Genomic DNA, 21797 nt, shown 5'->3' on the forward strand with positions numbered 1-21797 from the left:
TTTACTTTAACTTCAGGACACCCTAAAGCCATCAAATAGTATCAACAACTAGTCACTACCCATCTGGCCTAGATTTGAACTGATGAGAGGTGAAACACTTAGTATCTCCAAATTAGGGCTTTCTGACCCATCTTGCTGTGTGTCTGTGTATAACTCTCACTCAAGTGCCAATTCATTTACTCCTTTTGTTAATTTAAATCTAGATATCTGTGCAAGATTCACAAGATATGTATTGATATTTTTGCATTCTAAGTGGGTAGAGTATTTTGAAACTGTTAACTCACATATAGCCACTATATATTTTTCATATATTTTATATGCTGTAGTATTGAATGCTTGTATGGAAATTGGTCTTATTAATGTTTACTAAATTGTTTTGTACTTCAAAGCATTTCTGATCTGATCCCAGGCATGCTCAGGGGACTTGACCAATTTGACAGATAAGGGCTGTTCTTCATTTCAGATTGTTCTCATCAAAATAATAAAGAAGCTGAGGCAACCTCGAAATGCTGCATCTGTTCAGTCCCAACTTTTATTTTTTTGGGAGACTTAATATCTTGGCCATTTCAAAAATACTTAAGTCTGGAACTTTGGCTTGCAAGCTGTCAGGCCAGATGTAATAACTTTTTCTTTACAAAGAATTGGTTTAGCCATTATTGATTGAGAGCTGCAAAAAATGTAAAATTCTTAAGGTTTCAGAGGTTGCTTTGTTGCCAGCCTCTAAATCAAAAACAGATCACGTCTGAACACTTTTTTTTGTAGACTTTTAAACCTTAAGGTGGACTAATGACTTTTAGTGCTGTGAATTATACAGGATGGTTTTGAAATGCCTGGATATCTAAATTTGCATGCACCAAAAATGCTTCCCATAACATTTTTTCTTCTACATTTAAAGCCAAATCCTGCCCCCAGTCTGCAGTTGGAGTAGGTCCTAAACGTAGGAGAATGATCAAAGCTCCACTGCAAAAACCAGGCTTCAGAGAAGCTGTTAACACAGTTGTTTAGCAACCACATGGCACAAGTAGTGTCCCATGGCAGCTTGTTCCAGGAGGGCATTGGGGCAAGTCAGAGGTGTGGCCAATAGGTATGAAACTAAATGGATCTACTAGCCCAGTTCTGTGTCAGCCAACTAAATGAGCCGGGCTGCTGTTAAATGCCTCACCCTGGTTTTGCATACTGTAAAAATCTAGGTTTTGTATCTGTAAGTGCATGCTAATTTATGGGAAAGAAGAAGGAACCTTTAGAACTAAACCCCTCAAGATTTGTACATCTAAACAAAAATATAAAGTATCATGGAAACGGAAACCTGCAACAGGGGACATCTGAAGCTACATGCAAAGCATATCCAGTCATCATTATTAAGGGTACGATTCTGTCATGGAAGTTATGGATTCCATGACTTTTGGGGACCTCCAGGACTTCTGCATTGGAAGGGCCAGAGCAGCAGTTAGGCATAGGGCTGCTGGAGCAGTGGTTGGCAGCCGGTACCCAGGGCTGCCAGAGCAGCAGCCCCAGGGCTGAAGCAGCAGGAGTGGAGGGGCGGTTTGGGGTTGCAGCGCAGCTGGAGCAGCTGCTGCAGTCATCCCCAGGGCTGCCAGAGCAGTGGCAGGCGGCTAGACCCTGGGGCCACCGGAGCAGCAGCCCCCAATGGTCCCTCTCCAGAAGCGCTCCCACTGTTAGTCATGTTTCTCCCCTTCCCCCCTCCCCCAAGGTATTTTTAGTAAAAGTTAGGGACAGGTCATGGACTTCCATGAATTTCTGTTTATTGTCCACAACGTGTCCCTGACTTCTACTAAAAATACCCATGACATAATCTTAACCTTAATCATTATGAAGTTCTAACGCATACAAATAGCTGATCAGGCATTTTTCGAGGAACTTTTTTTTCCATCAGAAAATGCTGATTTGTGGAAACTGAAACTTTTAGAGAAAATGGAATTTCTAGTCAAAATGAGAGCACTTCCATCCCAGAATACCCAACAGTCTGATGGTTAGGCACTTGCCTAGAGTAATCCAGATTCAAGTCTCTGCGTTGGAGCAGGGACATCTGAGGGGAATGCCCCAACCACCAGGCTGTAGACTATTAGAGGTTCTCTTTTGCAGGATAAAAACAACTTTTTAAACCTTGAAAATTTTAGTGAAACAGAATTCTTGTTTTCCAGACAGGGTAGTCTTGTGTAAAAATGATGTACCCTGTTTCGCAACTATCAATCCTAATTAAAATGATTAAGGCTGTGGTTTTGCCAGGAGGTGGCAGGGGAGAGAAGATTTGCCACAGATCCTGTATTTTTATTTACAAGGACATTTTTAGTCTTAAACTGGCCCTATTGGCTTCACTGTCTTATGTAATGCTAACATCTTGTATGCACAACATTTACCTGTTCTTCTCCTCCCTACCCCCAGATGCTATGAAAACAGTCACAATTTGTCATTAAATCACTTTGCTCTGCCCTGTCTACTCCTCCACCTCTTACTGTCCAGGAGAGCAATCACAACAGCCCTTACCCATTTTCCTTCTCCCTACCCCTGATGGCTCAATAACCAGGAACCATGTTACATGTAAAAAGAAATCTGTTTTAAAAATCCAAAATAATTAGATCCTCTGCTTCAAGCAGAACCATCTCACAAGCTGGGTGAGAGCCGGAGCTAAAGAGCAGTTGAATTGGCCTGCACCCCTTCAAACAAGAAAAGCCCTTTTCCAGCACCACTGACTTTCCCATAACTATATCAATGACACGCTGCTTTGTTACATGTATCTGTGACTGTGTTCCTCTCCGTCCTGTGACATTTGAAAAAAATGTGCATGATGTCGTCATGGCTATGATTCTATCTGGTTGCCCTCATTAATTTGAACAATTTCTTCAGGTTTATAAAATACACTGTAATTAGTTCCTCAGGTGTAGAACTGATAAATGAAATTGTTTTTAATTGTTCACTTTATTAATGTAACTTCTGTTCACCATTCACTACACTTGCCATATTGTAATTCAAACCCCATTTTAAAACACTCACTCCATCTTGTAAAAGCTTCCTCCAACCTTCATTTTTGCAAACCCTGCTGTAATCTTATTAGTTAGTTTAGATGTGTGAATGAGGCATGTATGGATGATAAAATCAACCTCCAGCCCCAGCCTGTCCTGATGAGGTGAAGTTCAACTACCAACGGCTGAAGACCTAGACAACAGTGAAACAAAGTAAAAAGCATCCACCCTAAAAAGAAAAGGACAAAAGAACAACAGAAGGAAGATCAAAGCCAGGTTCAAGGCTGAAAGTCACGCCTGCAATTGACGGGTGATCAATCCAAACCCAAAGGTAGCGTGACACACCAAGACTATAGACTTTGAATCCAAACTAAAAGCCTGTAAAAAAGAAGGGTGAGATAAGAGACTTTGGGTAACATTCTGCTGCCAACATGGAGCCAGCCACCTGCTGATTAATTTAACAACAGCAGAATGAAGCAACTCCCATGAACTAACATAGGGAAAAATCCCTATAAAGCTGGACTCTGAAGACTGAGGACTTTGAGTCTATGGTTCTGCTGCCAGCCTCCAGGAGCATCAGGTGCACCTGACCCGGACTCGGCTCCACTCTTGTGTACAGGGTACCTGGCCAGTATTCTGTCACAAGCAACTTTAGGCTGGTAACTATAATATCTATCCAGAACTTGTATGAATGATTGTGTGAATGGATATATAGGAATAAGTAGCTAAACAACGTTGTTTGCTGTTATCTTTTATTTTATTATGGTATTTACAATAAATGTGACAAATGTCTTGTCCCCTTTAATAAGATCCTTATTGGTATAACACAGAATATCTTAGGGAGGCAGGGTATTTTAACTTATTTACCTGTGTTCTGAGTAGCAGGCTCATTCTGCTGAAGGAAGCAATCTTGCAGACTTGCTACTTGGGAAAGTGAGCCTTTCACTACTAGCTTCAGCTCATCCAAAGTGACCTGGAGCAATCAGAGAAATTCACAGCAATCATCTCCAGAACAACGAAGAAACAAGCATGCAACCTTGAAATGGGGCAAGCCTCTTAATTGATGTGCGGATAGCTCTAAACCCATGTTGTATGGGCAGGGCTTAATAGCCACGCTCAGGGCCGGCTCCAGGCACCAGCCGAGCAAGCTCGTGCTTGGGGCGGCAGATTCTACGGGGCGACATTCTGCCCAAACCTAGGGCAGCATGTCCATGTTTTGTTTGTTTGTTTGTTCGCTGCTCCGGCCGCCCTATAGGGGGCAACAGCGCAGAGGAGGGGAGCACCCTGCAGCAAATTTGGCAGGACAGCCCACATCCTTCCCTCTCCACCGACCAGAGCGGAGCGGAGCCCTCTCGGCAGGCGGCGCGGCAGTCGGGGCCGTGTGGTGAGTGCCCCACTGAAGAGCTGGCCGCCCCGCTTCTCTCTCTCTCTCTCCCCCCCACTCCCTTCCCCTCCCCTCTATTAGACTGGGCGCGCACTCTGCAGCACAGGGAATCCTCCTGTACCCTGGCTCCACCTGCCCTGTAGGGTTTCTTTGTCCTGTTTTCCCCCCTCCTACCCCTCCGCTTTGCCGCTCCAGCTGCACCTTGTTTCCCCCTCACACGCACTTTGCCACTCCAGCTGCACCATTTTTTTTCCTTCCCCCTGCTTTGCCCTTCTGCCCCCCCCATTTTTTTTAAATTTTTTTTTTGCTTGGGGTGGCAAAGAAGCCAGAGCCGGCCCTGGATACGCTACTGTACCTCCTAACTACTTTGGCCATTCCATAAAGTCCTTTTGACAGAAGAAACTGCAATGCACTGGGCAAAACACCACATTTTGGTTTTGCAGATTTTTCACACAGGTCTTTTTTGAATCGCGTGATTTCACACAACAAATTTTGACAATAGATATTGCTATAACAACAATACCAAAAGAATGCTCCTGTGATTTCAATGCAAAGGCATTTTTTTGCTTGAAAACAAAATCCTGTTCACTCAAAAAAAAAAAAAATATGGGTACCTTACTTTTTTGTGTGTCATAGAAATGGGCTCCTTTTCAAGTTTGTAATAAAATTAGGAGAAAACACTCTGTTTTTGACTAGTTTTCAATTTTGTTATGAATATTTTGCATACATCTAGTTGCAATGATGAAAGATATTTGTGCTGTGTTCCTGAAAGATACTGCTTTTCTGGGATGGTTGATGTGGAAATCACAGCAAAAAATGTCAGCCCCTCTCCTTGGAATAGCCCAGGCAGAGGGTAGATAGCAAGGTTATAATCACATAGTTGGTATTTTGACTCCAGATCATTGCCATTGTAGTTTTCCTCCTATTCCTTCCATTTCTGAATCACAGTCATTGCAGAGACTGAAGAGTCAAACTGCATATTTCTTGTATGCATGCACATTGAGCATACATCCAGCCTATATATTGTTCCTACTGAAAATCTGTAGGAAGCTACTTAGAGCTTTCATTTTTGCAATAGGTAACAATTTACAAATAATCTGACCTTCAAGTTATACCTAGACTACAACATCTTGGTTATAGCAGATTGTAAACTGGGTGAAATCCTGGCTCCTTTGCAATCAATGGCAAAATTTTCACTGACTTCAATGCAGCCTGGATTTCACTCTATATCTAGAGAAGCCACTCAATTTTCCGTTCATTTTACAGATTACTGTAAGACCTTCTCACTGCTAATGCACCTTCTTTCTAATTGTTCCACCTGTTCTTAAGTTTTCATACTTACCTGTGCCTTTTTCGGTAGGGTGTGAAGTTCCACAGACTCTGAGCTGTGGTATAGACCTGAAAATGCTTTAGGTAGACCTTGAATGGCATCCACCTGCATGCAGTCCAGATATAACTCTGCTGTGATGGATCCCTGCTGCAGACCACTCAGCCTCAAAAGGACTGCATGGCGCTTCCCATCAGCCAGCTGGGTGTTGCTGAACATCACAGAGTTTAACTTCCCATCATTCTTCATGTAACGCAGGATGACTAGTAGAAAATGCACAACATGACTATAAGATGGTAACACAAAACACGAGGCATGTCCTGATAATCTGAGTGGCTGGTGACTGGAAGATCATGATGGATACTTCTCACTGCCCTGGTTTATTTAATCACTTCTGCTTTGACAAATGTACTCCATATGCAAATATAAGCAGGGAATATAAATTTGACATAGAATTGCAGGAAATGCAGATAGAATAAACTCATAGGTTCAGTATTGTTGCCTACCGATCATTCTCCAGTGCTTTGTTCAGGCTCATTTTAAATGACTCAAATGATGGAGCATATGTCATCATAAAAGGGCATAATGTAATAAAATACACATTGCCAATAAAATGCTGTATCACTGTTAATGTGCAATTAATAGTATGGCAGAATTATATTCGACATCCTAAAAGTTACTCTGCAGCAGAAATGCATAGCTAGAGTATATGTTTCAGTAATGAGCATAACATCTCTGCAAAGGATACTAACAATTGTGCAGTCAAATGTGTTAGTTATTACTTGATTCCATTTCTTTCTGTCTTTCAATACAATGAACACAAAATGAATACAAAAAGTAACACAGAGAACGCAAACATAGTATTAAAATCTCACTTCTTTTAATGCTTCCTGATCAGAGTTGTCAAACACCTGGCTTATCTTACCTGAGGTACTTGCCTGGCTCCCAGGATAGACTGCACTTTGCACAAAGACACTCTTGTTATTAACTATATTACTATATTGAAAAAAAACTTAAAAATAAGTAAAATTGGAAAAGAAAAATCTATCCCCTAAGGAAACTGAATCTACAAGCAAGAATGAAACACCTCCTCGACGCCACTCAGGACTTATCCCCATGGTTACCTGCTAAACCTTCCTTTGTCCACAACCTCTTATGGGGGGACAACCTGGCTGAGCATATGTGGCTATCGATAATAGCAGCAGGGAGGACACATCTGTAGCACATAGAGCTACTTTCCAAGATCCCTTTGATTTAGCTTAAGTAACGTTATTGGAATCTGGCCCTTTTTTGTGATATCACTCGCTCTGGCTAAGAAATCCAGATACTTACAAACTTGGACTCCTAGGGGTCCATCTCAAGGGGATGGTAACTGTTTCAAATTTTGTTTAAAATCAAGGCTAATTACATATATAAACAATAGTGATGTACTTCTTTCCTCTTTTGGAATCTTAGAAAAGTGTTTGGAGGATTTTTTTTTTAATTGCAACTTCTTTTTGAAAGGGTAAAAAAGCTGCTGGAACATCTTTCCTAGCTAGTATCCAGACTTTGCAGCATTTTACTGCTCTCGGGAAAGAGAAATCTGTAAGTTACCCAATGAGTCTGTGTGTGTGAGGCAGAAGGTCTGTAGGTAGGATGCAGGGGAAACTACAAAAATGCTCCCTGAATGTAAAGCCACTTGGCACATATTACATATGATATATTTATGATTACAACCCTCTAGAATCGAAGAAACAGGAGACAGGTGTTTAAACTCTTTCAATACTTGTAGGCAGTTATCATGACATCTCCAGTTGCCATTTATTCTAAGGTTTGGGATTTCCACTATTCTTTTTATACTATTAATGACTCTTTGTGTTTCCGATGTGTTTTGAACTTCCTTAGAATTTTCTTTGGACACTACATTGATATCATTTGTTTTGGTCATTTCTTAAATATAAAGAACCAGCTTTCGCTCTGTTTTACCAGTAAAAATCCACAGTAATTCCAATGGATCTGATTTATACCAGTGTGTGGTCCCTTCTTTCTTTAGTTTATATATCCTTTCTGGAAATCTCAGCAGTTGCCATCAATGACTCAATTATTTTCACCATTTTCTATGTACAAAAACAACCAGACATGAGATTTCCTTAGGATCGCATGGGGTCATCAGTAACTTGACAAAAAGCGACTTTGCTTGCTGGCAAATGCTGAGTTTCACTTGCCAGCTCTATGTTGCAGGCATTTACTTATGTGACTGCTACGTGCATGGGGGTATATTAAAGCAGGATCCTTGGAACTGGGCCCTGCAGCCAGAATGACTGAACACAGCAGTGAGTCAGTGAGAGAGAAACCAGAGGACAGTGGTGGAGCACACAACTGATTGCTGGCTACCTGCCAGGAGAGCTTTAGAACAGCTGAACTGTCTGGCTTGAGAGGAAGATCCAAGGACTCATTATTGGGCCAAAGCCAAAGGTCCGTTGAGGGGGCTGGAACAGTCTGTCGAAGAAGATGAGGGCAAAATTTTGATGAACTACAGCCCCAGTTACACTCAAATCACCTGTGATCCTGCATGTACCCTCCCACCACCAGAATGCTTGACACGAATGACCTGTAGATAATGAAGTGTTCAGTTACTTGCACTGTCTAAAAAACATATTCACTGTCATTCTGGCTCCTGAAAGCCAATACAATGGTCTAAGCTTAGAAAACGTTCAGTGAAACGACAGCTGCAGCATAGTAATAGACTATGGCTCACAGAGCTGTTAAGCTATACCAATTGTATTTAGATTTTAAAAGAAACATTGATGTAAAAGAGGTACTTCTGTTATGTGAGAACAGTTTTTCTCCAAGTGCCCTTATTAAACAGTGAGCATGAGAAGTCTACAGGGGAATTTTAGCTTTTTGTCTATGAAAAACGCACCAGTTTAATGAGATCAAACTAAAAAAAAGTTACCTACTTAAACAGGTGCAAATCCCTAATCTAGATACACTTAAAATGGTTCACCTCTTGCTTCTCTCAAATTATCTTGCATCAGTAAGACTGACTTACACTAATTTGATATAAGCAAGATTTAAACCAGTTACTGTACATTGACATTAGAAGTCTACAGCAGTTTAACTAGATTGAATTGGTTAAACCAGTGCACCTTTCTGGTACAGAAAAGACCTTAGTGTAGACTTAGCAAATCCGGGGGTGATGGGATGGGAGAGAACCCACATCCAATTATTCTGCTGTAAACCTCACACAGACATGAACATACTTACAATAGAATCAACCAAAACAAAACCAGAATGTGTGCAAAACATCTGGACCCAGTTTTCAAACATGGCACAGTCACAGATAAGTAACTCCTACTTCGGGTTGCTTAGATCAACACTGAATGCATCAGTGGAAATATTATGCCCCTATATTATGAAATAAAAATGTTTATATTTCACATCTTGTTTAGGTGTCCATTTGCCATTTGGGCCCACAATGTGCATAACAATAAAGTTTTGAAATAATACTATATTTACCCTCAAAAGGATGCCAAATCATCCCCAGATTCCATGCAATCATCTAACTAAGATGAGCTGTAGTGAAAAGACCCACTCCAATGAGCATTCTAACCTACTGCCTACAGCTATTGTACTGCATGTTGGATATTTTCAAAGCCCTTAACAAATGTTAACTAATTATATAGGTGCATGTCCTAGGCAAACCACACTAAAATAATGGGGGGATTAGATCTCAATGGACAGCTCTACTGAGGAAGTTCTGTCTCTTTAACTAATCTTAAATCTGAATTTATCATATAATGGTGCAAGAGTAGCAGCCTTGTAGAGTGAAGTTTTCTACGTATTCAAGAGTCCAAAAGGAAATGAGTAGTGGCAGTGCACGCTTCTCCACACTTTCCATCAATATACCTCAATCCTGACACAGAGGGATCAATTCGTGTTCCCTGTGTGCAATAAAAACATAATCAGAACTGCCAAGGAACAACTTAAACATTGTCTATTAAGCTCAAAAAGTCTGTTCCTTAATTCATACCAAGAAAGATCTGAAGGCATGCAAAAGTTCTTGCAAATTAGACACAAGCGTGACTTATTTTTTTTCAATAAAAAGTGTGTGTGTGTGTGTGTGTGTGTGTAAACACTGTGCCTGATCCTGCATTTCTTACTCATTGACTTCAAGAGCAGTTTCCTGGAGCTATAGGACCAGACCTTTGATTTTAAGGGTTTTCTCTGTATGCACCTTTGTATTTTCTAATTAAAAAAAATAAAAGTTGTTTTAAGTGAGTCAGAGAATTTTCCTATATCTAACTTAAAATTTCTCAACAAACACATTTCTAACTTTGCTCAAGTCTGTACGGTGACTCTTAATTAACTGGTTCCAATAAACAGAGAACAAACATTTCTTCATCACCCAAAAGATTCTATAAGTGCAAGGAACATTTGCTTTGCACAGTCAAATCTAAACTTCAGGTCCATGGCGCAAGTACCCTTCTTTCATATGCATGAGGCAGCATGTGCGTGTGTCTATCACATTCCTTAGTAATATGAAGCAGTTATTGTCCCAAGGGGGAAAAGAAAGGAAAACAACTTTACATGTTTCTTTAGGAGCCATTCAGCGCTTGCTTGTAGCAAGCTGGCTGGTAGAACGTAGAGACTCCAGTTGATTTGCTCTGCATGCTTCTCCTAGTAGGCATCAGGGTAGTATCAGTGCTGTGCAAGGAAGCATAAAAGCAGAGAAAAGAATGTTGCCAACACTTATATCTTCCTGAGCAGTAGAATGAGCAGGTGATGAGTAGTGAAATAAATAACAAAAGAGTAGCTGCAAATAACATTTGTAAAGACTATTGCAGACATGTCAATATTTGTAGATCCATAAAATAAGGGGGTTGGGGTCAAATGACTTACCTTTATTCAATCGCCCCACCACTGTAAATTCAAAATACTTGCTATTGTCATCTGAAGAATATAAGCCAAATATGGTGGCTGTACTCTTTGTCTGCAATTTGAGCGTTGAGAGCACATATACTTCATTCAATGTAGGATCAGCAAGTACTTGCTGTAGAAAGTTTACCAGTCTCTGGCTGGGAGATGAAAGAAGATCAAAAACTGTAAAATAAAAGGATTTGGGAAGTTGGTAGGTAAACTGTGTATCAAATCATAGTACAATAATGACCCAAGAGAAGTTCATCTAATACCCCTCAATGACTTCTCTTTGGGGGATAGAAACTATTCTTTGTTGTCACGGGAATATTTTAGCAATTAATCCAAATTCTCTCTGAACTGCAACTAGAATATATAAGGCAATTTTTCACTCATGACATCAGACTCTTTACGGTTTTTGTTATCACTTATTTCATTTTAGCAACAGCTGTTAGCAAGCATTATCTATTATTGCTCAAATACGAGCATGCTCTATTTTTCAATTCAAATTATTAAAATCTTTTAATGCAGATTTCTAAAATTCATCTTTTTAACAGAAATCTCATACCCCACTGTTGTTTTTATAAATTCGACCCTGTCATTCATGCTCCAATCAAGTCCAAGATCTAAAGTCAAAATTTGCATGTAAAGAATTTTCAGTGCACTGTACTGTACAGTACAAATATTTTGGTTTCAGTTAATATAGTCTACCTAGGCAGATATCTAATATGATATAAATGACTACTTTTTTTGCTGACTTTCCAGAAGGCTAAAAGAAGACATTTTTATGTAAATAAAACCCACATTCTCTTCATAGTACTGATATCAAATCAAGGCACATATGAAGGCACAGATTAAGAAACTGAAAGGAGTGACATAATTAAATCTACTTGAATTCTCTTTAACTTTTAAAGTATGCATATAGACCTTTTTCTGATATTCTATGCTTCTAAGTCAGACTCTCTCTCACTTTCTTTTTTAACACATATCAAATCACGCTTTTCTCAATATTTCCAAATCTTTGAATACATTTTTCTAAGACAGAATTGAAACAGAGGCACACTTTTCTGTTGATGAAATATTGTGCTTTTACTATGCTGGTTAATTATTGCTGCTTTTTAAGCAATAAATATAGATGGGAGGGAAAAAGTTAATTAAATGCCTCCAAACCAAATCAACGATGCTACTAGAAATCTTGCAAATCTCAGATATAAACCAAATATTAATAAAATTGCATACTTCCAATCTCCTTCCGATAAGAACTAATTACAAGGGAACCACTTCAGTAAACTTGTGGTAGTTCTGTTTATATAGTCACAGTGCTGTACATATGGTAAACCCTTTTAATAGCTCCATTATGTTAGGGCCATATTACCCCACTCTCTCACTAACATGAAGACAAAAACTGGTGGAACTCAATGGGGGTTTAAGATGGAAGAAGAAAGGTAACTGCAGCTCTGTGGTATGCTCTGCCTCAGTTTCCCAAGGTTATAATATAAGGTTTGGGCTGAAAGGGTCAGGGACAGATAGGCCTGCTCTGCCTGGCCTCATCTCCTATAACTCTGTCCTTCAGCTATAACAATTTTGACTCAGTCCACATTATATTTCAAAGTGACTGCTCTGTATAATGAATTTGATCCATTCCACTGAATGCACCTTTCCCTACACCTGGGGCAGCAGTTGTCTCCAGGGCAGCCAACAGAAGGAACTATGTGGGAACACAGTTTCCTCCAGGATCACATGAAAACATCTCAGCTGTAAAGAGACACTGGGATTCCATGGTGCTCCCAAGTTCTGTGCAAGTCTAAGGATACCAGCTGGGTTAGAGGGCAGAATCACTCCCCATTGCATTTGGATGCAAATGGAATTCCCCCACAGAATGAGGAAAGAAGGAGGTTCTCCCCTTATAGGCGGCGGCCTTCATTTCTTATAAACCTATTGAAAGTTGCACCAATATTCTACTATTTAATGGCTTGATTCTTATGCACCTCAGTCTCCCACTGACTTTACTAGTTGGTTATGGTACACTACAAAAGAAGGACTAGGCCCTAAATGTACCCAAGATTTATTGTCGAATACCAGAGAAATGAATGTCTGAGAGCCACCTCACAAAATGCCATTGCTAGCATTTAATTTATATCCAAAAACAATTTCCTTATATACACAGGGCAACCAAGAAGGATTGAGCCCTCACTTCTACTTAGATCAGTGATATGGTGGAGGAGGGACTGACACCTCTTCACATTTGGCGCATAGAAAGCAGCCACATAGCCCCAATCAAAGACAGAAGGACAACTCACTACTTCATACAGCAAACTCTTGCAGGTAATAACTACCCAAAATATGCAGCTAAATCTTTTAAGTTATAACACTGGCATAGAATAGAAATTTTCTAGGTCTGTTAAATGCTAAACCAGTTATTGAAAAGGGAATATATTAGTAAATAGCTCTGTGTCAAGAGCATATTTTATATTAGCTAATTTCTTATGAGATGAATTAAGCTTCAATTTATTCAGACATTTAAAACTAAATCTGACTTAAATGTTGGTAAATGAATACATTATATTAGGGTATTTATGAAGTATTTAGAAATTCTGTATGTGTTTGATCACTTGAGGCCTGCTCCTGAAGTCTTTACTCAGGTAAAATGCCCTTCAAAAAGCATTTTCATGTTTAAAAGATGTATTTGAATTGTTTGGGTTCTAATAAAGCACAACTTCTTAGCACTGATGGGATTCTTTTGGAAATAAGTGCCAAATCCATGTATCTGGGATGAATTAGAATGAATCTCCATTGACTTCAATGCAGATCAAATCCATCCCGGTGCAAGACACTCACTTTCTAGCAACAGTTGCTGGCCGGGACAAGCGTCTACCCTCCTACAGGTATGCCTACATACTTAGCACTGTTCTCTGGATACAGCCAACTTTGGGGCCCCAGCAAGCCCATGATCTGGTTGGAAGGAACAAGAAGGTATGTAAAAGAGAATCACACTTTCATTTTAAGAAAAGTTATCTGCTAGCCCCTTTCCTTGGACTTGAAAACAAACTTATGGGCAAATTGCTAGAACTGAAAGGAACAAGCAGCAGGTCTCAATTCATGCAGCCAAACACGCCCCCAAACACATACACTCTTTCATTCTTTATTTAAATGAATCAGTGAAGTTATAGGGGGAGATTTTGACAAACCAGTAAAGTGCCTGAAACCACTATGGCTTATTGCTACCCCCTTCCCATAAGCATTCACTATGTTAGACATTCCTTCAGACTTCTCAGTGAGACCGAAACAAAGAAGTCATTAAGTATCTCTGCCATTTCCAAGTTTCCTGTCACTGTTTCTCCCCCCTCACTGAGCAGTGGGCCTACCCTCTCCTTGGTCTTCCTCTTGCTTCTAATGTATTGATAAAAAGTCTTCTTGTTTCCCTTTATTCCCACAGCTAGTTTGAGTTCATTTTGTGCCTTTGCCTTTCTAATCTTGCCCCTGCATTCCTGTGTTGTTTGCCTATATTCATTCTTTGTAATCTGACCTAGTTTCCATTTTTTATATGACTCCTTTTTATTCTGGCGGTCATGCAAGATCTTGTGGTTAAGCAAAGGTGGTCTTTTGCCACATTTTCTATCTTTCCTACCCAGCGGAATAGCTTGCTTTTGGGCCCTTAATAGTGTTCCTTTGAAAAACTGCCAACTCTCCTCAGTTGTTTTTCCCCTCAGTCTTGATTCCCATGGGACCTTACCTATCAGCTCTCTGAGCTTACCAAAATCCGCCTTCCTGAAATCCATTGTCTCTATTTTGCTGTACTCCCTTCTACCCTTCCTTAGAATTGCAAACTCTATGATTTCATGATCACTTTCACCCAAGCTTCCTTCTACTTTCAAATTCTCAACGAGTTCCTCCCTATTTGTTAAAATCAAGTCTAGAACAGCTTCCCCCCTAGTAGCTTTTTCAACCTTCTGAAATAAAAAGTTGTCTGCAATGCAGTCCAGGAACTTATTGGATAGTCTGTGCCCCATGGTGTTATTTTCCCAACATATATCTGGATAGTTGAAGTCTCCCATCACCACCAAATCTTGGGCTTTGGATGATTTTGTTAGTTGTTTAAAAAAAGCCTCATCCACCTCTTCCACCTGGTTAGGTGGCCTGTAGTAGACTCCTAGCACGACATCACCCTTGTTTTTTACCCCTTTTATCCTAACCCAGAGACTCTCAACACTTCCGTCTCCTATATCCATCTCCACCTCAGTCCAAGTGTGTACATTTTTAATATATAAAGCAACACCTCCTCCCTTTTACCCGTCTATCCTTCCTGAGACTAAGTAAAGTTTAGCTTTAAGTGTAAGCACTCTTGTGTTGTCCTGTTTGTGTCAGCCATCTATCAGTTGGACGGCTGTGTCTTCCCTGATTTATTTCCTGACACCATCTCACATAGAGTAAAAGTTACCAAGAGCTTTGAGTTGAAAGAACCCTGGATAACAAAGTTTGCAGCGTATCCCAAGAATCATCTTACTAACTCTTTCCAAATTCCTTAGGATGGACCTGTACAGTGCAGCGTGATAATGTTGGAGGGGGATCATTTACATTTGAAGAGAGTGACAAAATATTTTTGGAGGCCTACGCAAAAATGTTAAGACTAACTGTGCACCTGGGAGTTCTCAAAGAGAAGATGTGAGGTTCTTAGAGGAGAAAGGAGCTTGGGAGAATGAAGGCAATGAGGGAAGCTATTGAGGGGATCAGGGAGGAGACCAGCAGACAAGGGCTCCCGTCCAATGCAACAGACCAACAAAGCGTGTCAGACAATGTAGACTTGTAAGTAATAGATGCATCACCATGATGATTTGAAGGAAAATTTTTTATCAATTTTATAGGTGTTACTTTTCAGTTTCATTGACTGTCCTCTTGTTTTTGTATTACGAGAAAGAAAATCAGGAATTTCTATTTTTTCTTTATAACACCCATAAATGTGTACACCTCAAGTGTATCTCTTATTGTCCCCTGTTTAAACTAAACAGTCCTCTTTTTCAGTCCATTTTCATATGTAAGTCTTTCCAGACCTCTAATAATTTTTGTCACCCATCTTTAAACCCGTTCTATTTCTGTGAGATGCAATAATCAGAATCAAACATGTTATCCCAGATGAAGGCATACAAATATTTTACTTAATGGTATTATAATTTTCAGTACTATTTTATAATTCATATTTCATGCATTCTAATATTTTTGACTACCATTTCCCACTGAAAATAAATTTTTATTGGGCTGTCCTCTGTGACTTTCAGGTTTTTTTCCTGTGTGGTTATAGTTAATTTAGAATCTAGCTATGTGTACAAGAAGTTCAGGTTATTCCTTCCACTACACACTACCCTGCACTTGTCAATTCTGGATTTAATCTGCCATCATGCTTTGTTAGATCTGATTGACATTGTTTTTTCTAGTCAGGACTAACCTAAATAATTCTGTCTACTGAAAATCTTCCTACATCACTGTTCACCCACTTCCCAGATAATTATGAAAACATATTAAACAACATTGACCCTAGGATGAAACTCTGACCCTATTGAAATCAACGGCAAAACTCCCACTGACATCAGTGAGGACAGAATTTCATCCCCAATATGGAACCTTGGGGCATTCCACTGTTAACTTTTTGTTATGTCGACAATTAACAGTTTATTCGTACTCCTTGTTTTCTGTCTCTGTTGTCAGCTTCTAAACCATGACCATATTTTACCTCTTACTTTTGTAGATAGGTTCAAAGAAGTCTAGTAGATTTGAGAGGTATGATTTTCCTTTTCCAGAAGTCATGTTTGTTTGTCCCTGTCATATTGTGTATCCAGATGTTTTCTAATTCTGTTTTTTAATAATCTTGTTTTTCTGGGAAAGCACTGTAAAGGACAGTACAGTTTCATTATTATTGTCATTAGCGGAAAGACACGTGCTATTTTTTTGGTAAGTAATTATCATCTTGTAAAGTAAATCTAAAAATGTTTAAAATCCGCTATATGCCCCTCAGCCTTGGTTGTTTATGAGAATGTTGTCTAGTATATTATCAAGATGATGGAGAAGGCTGAAACGGTACAATGGACCAAATGCATCCTTAATGTAAACTGGTGCAATTCCCAGAGTTTAACTGCTACACTCAAGCTAAATTTGATCCAGTAAAAATGTTAATGTTGTTGAACATGTGGTATGTTTGCAGCCTAAACATTTACTGAAATAGAGTGGAGCACTGACTTCCTGTGTAGTATACTCTTATTATATAAAGCCATGTTTCTTAAATGGTGGGTTGCAACCCATCAGTTGGTTGGGAAGGTTCTAGATGGGTTGTGGGCCTGGTTTAGAAGGGAGGACTTGGTTTGAGGAAGGGAAGAAGAGGCCACCCATGATGAAAGGGTGTCCTGGCCAAACCTGAATGGCGTTGCAGCCCAATGAGCCAGGTTGCAAGACCCAGAGCATGGAGTTGAACCCAGCTCCATAGAATAGGAGCAGATGCTGCAGGGTAAGTGCAGGGTGGGCTAGCTCTCGAATCCCACCACCGCAAAACCTAAGCCAGGATTAGGTTTGCAGTGCCAGCGCGAAGGGTGCTGCTGCAGGTAGTGAGCGACTCCTTGGCAGGGTAAAAAGGAGGAGGTGGCAGAGGAGGACGACTCTGGCCTATGATTTTGGGCTCTTCCACCCGTGAATTTGGATCCTGGGTGCACAAGAAAAGAAAAAAGGCAGTTGGTGGGTCACCTTAGTAAAACATCAAGTTACCAGTGACAGAAAGTAATTACATCAGAACTTATCTATTCACGTGTGTTATACTCCATTGTTAAAGGAACATTCATGCCAGGATTTCAAAGTGCTTTCCAGACATTAATTAATCTGCAAAACACCCTTCTGAGGTAGGTAAGTGTTGTGGTCATTTTAGAGATGAGTAAACTAAGGCCATGCCTACATTACAAACTTTGGTCAACGCAAGTTACATCAGCGTATAGCCGCTGAAATTTGTCTCTCTCTCCTATGCATACATGCTTGCATTGCCACTGCACATACTCACCAAGAGTGCTTGTGTCAATGCAAAGCGAAGTGCAGGTATACCAGTTCACCATGTGCTGGCAAGATGCCTTTTGGGAAATTTTCACAATGTGTTGTGGGATAGAAATGCTCACCCAGGGACCTCTGGAAGCTAGGGGTCAAGTTCCCAGCATGCAACTTTCTCTATTCCATAATGCCATCCATATCACATAATTTTCAAGACTTATTTTTAAGAAAAAAACACATAGCATTTTTGGTGTCTGCCATCTCTGACAGAACCATGGAGCCCACAAAGCTCTGCATTGTTCTCATGAATGCTGCAAATATAGGATACCTGATTTTCCCATTTTTGCAGACTCGCAGGAAGTACTGCAACAACAGGGGACATGAGGATTTCTTTAGGGATAGTTTGCTAAGGAACATAGTGAAAAACAGTTCAAGGTTGTCGGTGGTGTTCACGGAGCAGCTGCAGACGATGAAGCACCACTTCTGGGCCCAAGAAAAGAGCACCTACTGATGAGATTGCATCGTAGTGCAGGTTAGGAACAACAAGGAACTTCCAGGTGTGAGAGAGTCCACATTCCTTCATCTGTGTGCCAAGCTTGCCCAGTCCTCCAGTGCAGGTGCATCAGAATGAAAGCTTGCATTAACAGTGGAGAAATGAGTGGCAATCATACTCCAGAAGCAACACCAGATTGCTACCAGTCAGCAGGAAATCATTTTGGAGTTGGAAAATGCACAGTGGGAGCATACAAATTTGTAGGTCCATTAAATGTCTCCTGATCTGCAGGACAGTGGCTCTCAGCAATGTGCAGGACATAGTGGATGGATTTGCAGCACATTAGGGTGACAGACAACATGCATAGCCCTATTTTGACACTAGCTCATCTTGCCATAGTACATGAGCAGAAAGGGGTACTATTCTATGGTTATGCAAGCATTGATAGATCACTGGGGATATTTCATTGATATCAGCCTGGGCTGGTGACAGATTGCACTCACATCTTTAAGAACACAGGACATTCTTTCCCAACCAGCAAATTACCACTGCTGATATTGAAATGCCAGCAGTGATTCTAGGGGACCTAGTCTACCCTTTCCTCCCTTGGCTCATGCTGTGCACTGGCCACCCCAACAGCACCAAGAAAAGAGACAACTACTGGCTCAGCAGGTGCAGAATGACAATTGAATGAGCTTTTGGTAGATTGATGGGGCACTGATGGCATTTACTCACTAGAATGGATCACAGTAAGAAAAATATCCCAATGGTTATAGCTGTCTGTTGTGTCCTGCATAATAACTGTGAGGCAAAGGAGAAAAATACTGTGGCCAGGGTGAAGGGGGAGCAAGCTCTGACTTTGAACAGCCAAACACAAGGGCCATTAGAAGACCCAACATGAAGCTATGTTGTTGAAGGAGGCTTTGAAAGAGCACTTTAGTTGTCAGCCAGAGTAGTGTTCTCTGCTGGAGGGTTCTCTGGGCCTGGAGCTTTGGGTGCTGCTAAAAATTGTGTAGTGCTCAGTGCATATTTATAAATATGAATGAATCTTTAACTGAATCTATGAATTATGTGGTGGCTGTACACTTATAAGTACTGTCTGCTTTACGTACCAGTGTGCATTCTGCAGTATTTGTTGTGAACTAAAAAAGATAATTTAGATCTCCAAAAATATAACTTTGAGTAGGAAAAGCAGTGAAATAAACAAAGTGCAAAAAAACACAGGCAATGTAACACAAATGTTTAATATGAATTAACGGAGTGGAACTTTAAAATTGGAAAGGGAATGAACATTTCTGTCCATTTTCATGCACAAATGTAGTCTATTGTGGCTTCACGTACAACAACCATTGTTCACATTCACAGACCTCTGAGAAGTGGTGGTTTTCCTTGCTGTCCACTGCCATGGAGGAGAAGTGCTAAGAATGCAGCCCATGATGCCATGTGGCATATAGGGGTGTGTAGGGCACAGCACCCATGGATTTCTCCAAAGACTGCACAAGCTGGAGAGTCTGGGATTTCTGGAACTGTAGGTCAACCAGGATCTGCAGCATTTGGATTTGCTGCTTGAGAACACCCATTATGTCCTCGTGCATTTCCCTTTCCTTGTCCTGCTGGGACTCTTGTGCCTTTCTTCTGTACTCCTTCCTTCTCCATGCTGTCAGTCATATTGGCTTTCCAAGCCCTTTGCTCATGGTCCAATGAAGCACTGACTTGCAGATCTCACTGAACATGTCCTCCCTAGTCCTTTTCTTTTTCCTCATCAAGGTCAGGTGTTCTGCAGGTGTGTAGGGGCACTGTAGTCCCATAAATACTTTTAATAATAAATGATTATTGACAATTCAGCTTTAGAGACCCTCAGCACAGCACTGCTCTTCAGCCCCAGCCACGGCTGTTCTGTTGCATGAAGCTATAAAATTTCACTCCCCATTCCATGGACCCAATATAGGCCAATGATACTGAATATTAGCCTTATTCTTCACAAGTGGTGATGGGTTTAGATGATCTCTCATTCCTGAGGATCACAAGGACACAGAACAAAGATACTACTGGTGTCTCAAAGTTGGCCAGGCTTGTATGCTGTTACCCTGTTTACTGAGATGATGCCAGACGAATTCACTGCAGAGTGCGGTGGAAAACCTGTCCTACTACTGAGGAAAAAATAAGGCAGCCATCGCCAGAGACCTTCTGGAAAGGATTGCAGAGTATCTCCATGAAAATCTCTCAGGAAGACAAAATGGACAACTCTGTGTATGTAAACAAACTGTTCCACATGCTGCCCCTGCCTAACTCTACATGAGAATGAGAGGCAGATGCCAACTCTCTCTCTGTTGTACCTCTACTGCTTCTCATACAAGTAAAATAATGAAAAATCAATACCCTTGTCTTATTAACTTATGGATGTGCCAGGTGCCATCTTTAAATTTAAACACTGTGAGGAAAAAATGCATGCACACACTTACCAAAATTCCCTTCCCCTCCATCAAACTCACGCCACTCGCCTGGCAGAACTGGTTAGACTGTGGTGGAGTCTCAAACAGGTCCTGGCTTGCTGCATGGCCGGACACTCCTTCAGTGTCTCCCCCACACCCTTCCTCTATACTGTTCACGGCAGGGATCTCTGTCTTGTGCTCCTCACAGTGGTCGGCAGGGTGCTGGTGGGGTCTCCACCAACTACGGCATGCTGTTCATTGTAAAAGCGGCATGCCTGTGGAGCAGCACCAAATCTATTGTTGGCTTCCCTGACCTTGTGTTATCCCTGGCAAAGTTCCTTCACTTTCACATAGCACTACTGCTGATCTCTGTGTACCCCTTTGCTTGCATCCCCAGTGCAATCTGCTGGTAGATATCCATGTTTTTATGGCAGGTCCATAGCTGTGCTTGCACAGCCTCTTCTCCACACAGGCCCAGCAGATCCAATACCAGGCAGGAGTGTGTTTAGTGCATGGAGCTGGCATGGTTGACTAAGTGGTTGCACACAACCAAGGTGTGCTTGCCAAGGTGAGCAATCAGGAAAAGGCAATTGGAAAACACAAGGAGTTCTAAAAAGGAGGGTGTCTTCCAGTCTCTGTGATCTCTCAGGGCAGAGGACTTTAAAATTGTGACCCCAGCGGTCATTGTCACGGAGAATGGGGAATTGTGGGACAGCTGCTGGAGGACTGTTAGGGTCAACACAGGCCATGCAGCGTTTAGACTCGCACTGTGTCAACCTCAGTAGCGACTGTTCAGGGAGGTGGGTTTACTGCATTGCTGGAACAGGGCACTTACATTGGCCGGAGACAAATGTAAGCATGGACACATGAACACACAGATGGACACAAGGTGACTTATATAGACTTAATTTTATAGTGCAGACCAGTCCTAAGAAACAAAGCAGGTAAGTGACTTCCCCAAGTTCACACAAGGAGTTGGGAACAAAATCCAACTAGGAGTTCTAACTCCTAGTCACCTGCTGCAGTCACCAAACCTCACTCCACTTCTCAAACATGTTATAATATACAAAGGCAGCATCTCTCATAGTGCGGTACACACAATATCAACATTTGGTCTATATACAGGTCTTGGAGAGTACTTGAATCATTGTTCTTCTGGCTCTGAGGTAAGAGCTCTACCAACTGAACCACACTGGACCAGTAAGGAAACATCGTATATATAAAATGAAATCATCATAAAATGGTCACATAGTGCAGTCTAAGGAAA

At 40.9% G+C, this 21797-nt stretch overlaps 1 protein-coding gene across 1 annotated transcript in view; it reads right to left on the reverse strand.

The window, feature by feature from the left end:
* Window positions 1-21797, reverse strand: part of THBS4 (thrombospondin 4) — a 67242-nt gene that overhangs the window by 43763 nt on the left and 1682 nt on the right. Inside the window, exons 2-4 of the mRNA XM_032765014.1 lie at window positions 10574-10774; window positions 5708-5955; window positions 3849-3954 (exon numbers count right to left, since the gene is read on the reverse strand). Of these exons, the coding sequence (XP_032620905.1) occupies window positions 3849-3954; window positions 5708-5955; window positions 10574-10774 (555 nt within the window). The remainder of the gene's footprint in view (window positions 1-3848; window positions 3955-5707; window positions 5956-10573; window positions 10775-21797) is intronic.

Source organism: Chelonoidis abingdonii, chromosome 6 (assembly GCF_003597395.2).
Source record: "Chelonoidis abingdonii isolate Lonesome George chromosome 6, CheloAbing_2.0, whole genome shotgun sequence".
NCBI lineage: Eukaryota > Metazoa > Chordata > Testudines > Testudinidae > Chelonoidis > Chelonoidis abingdonii.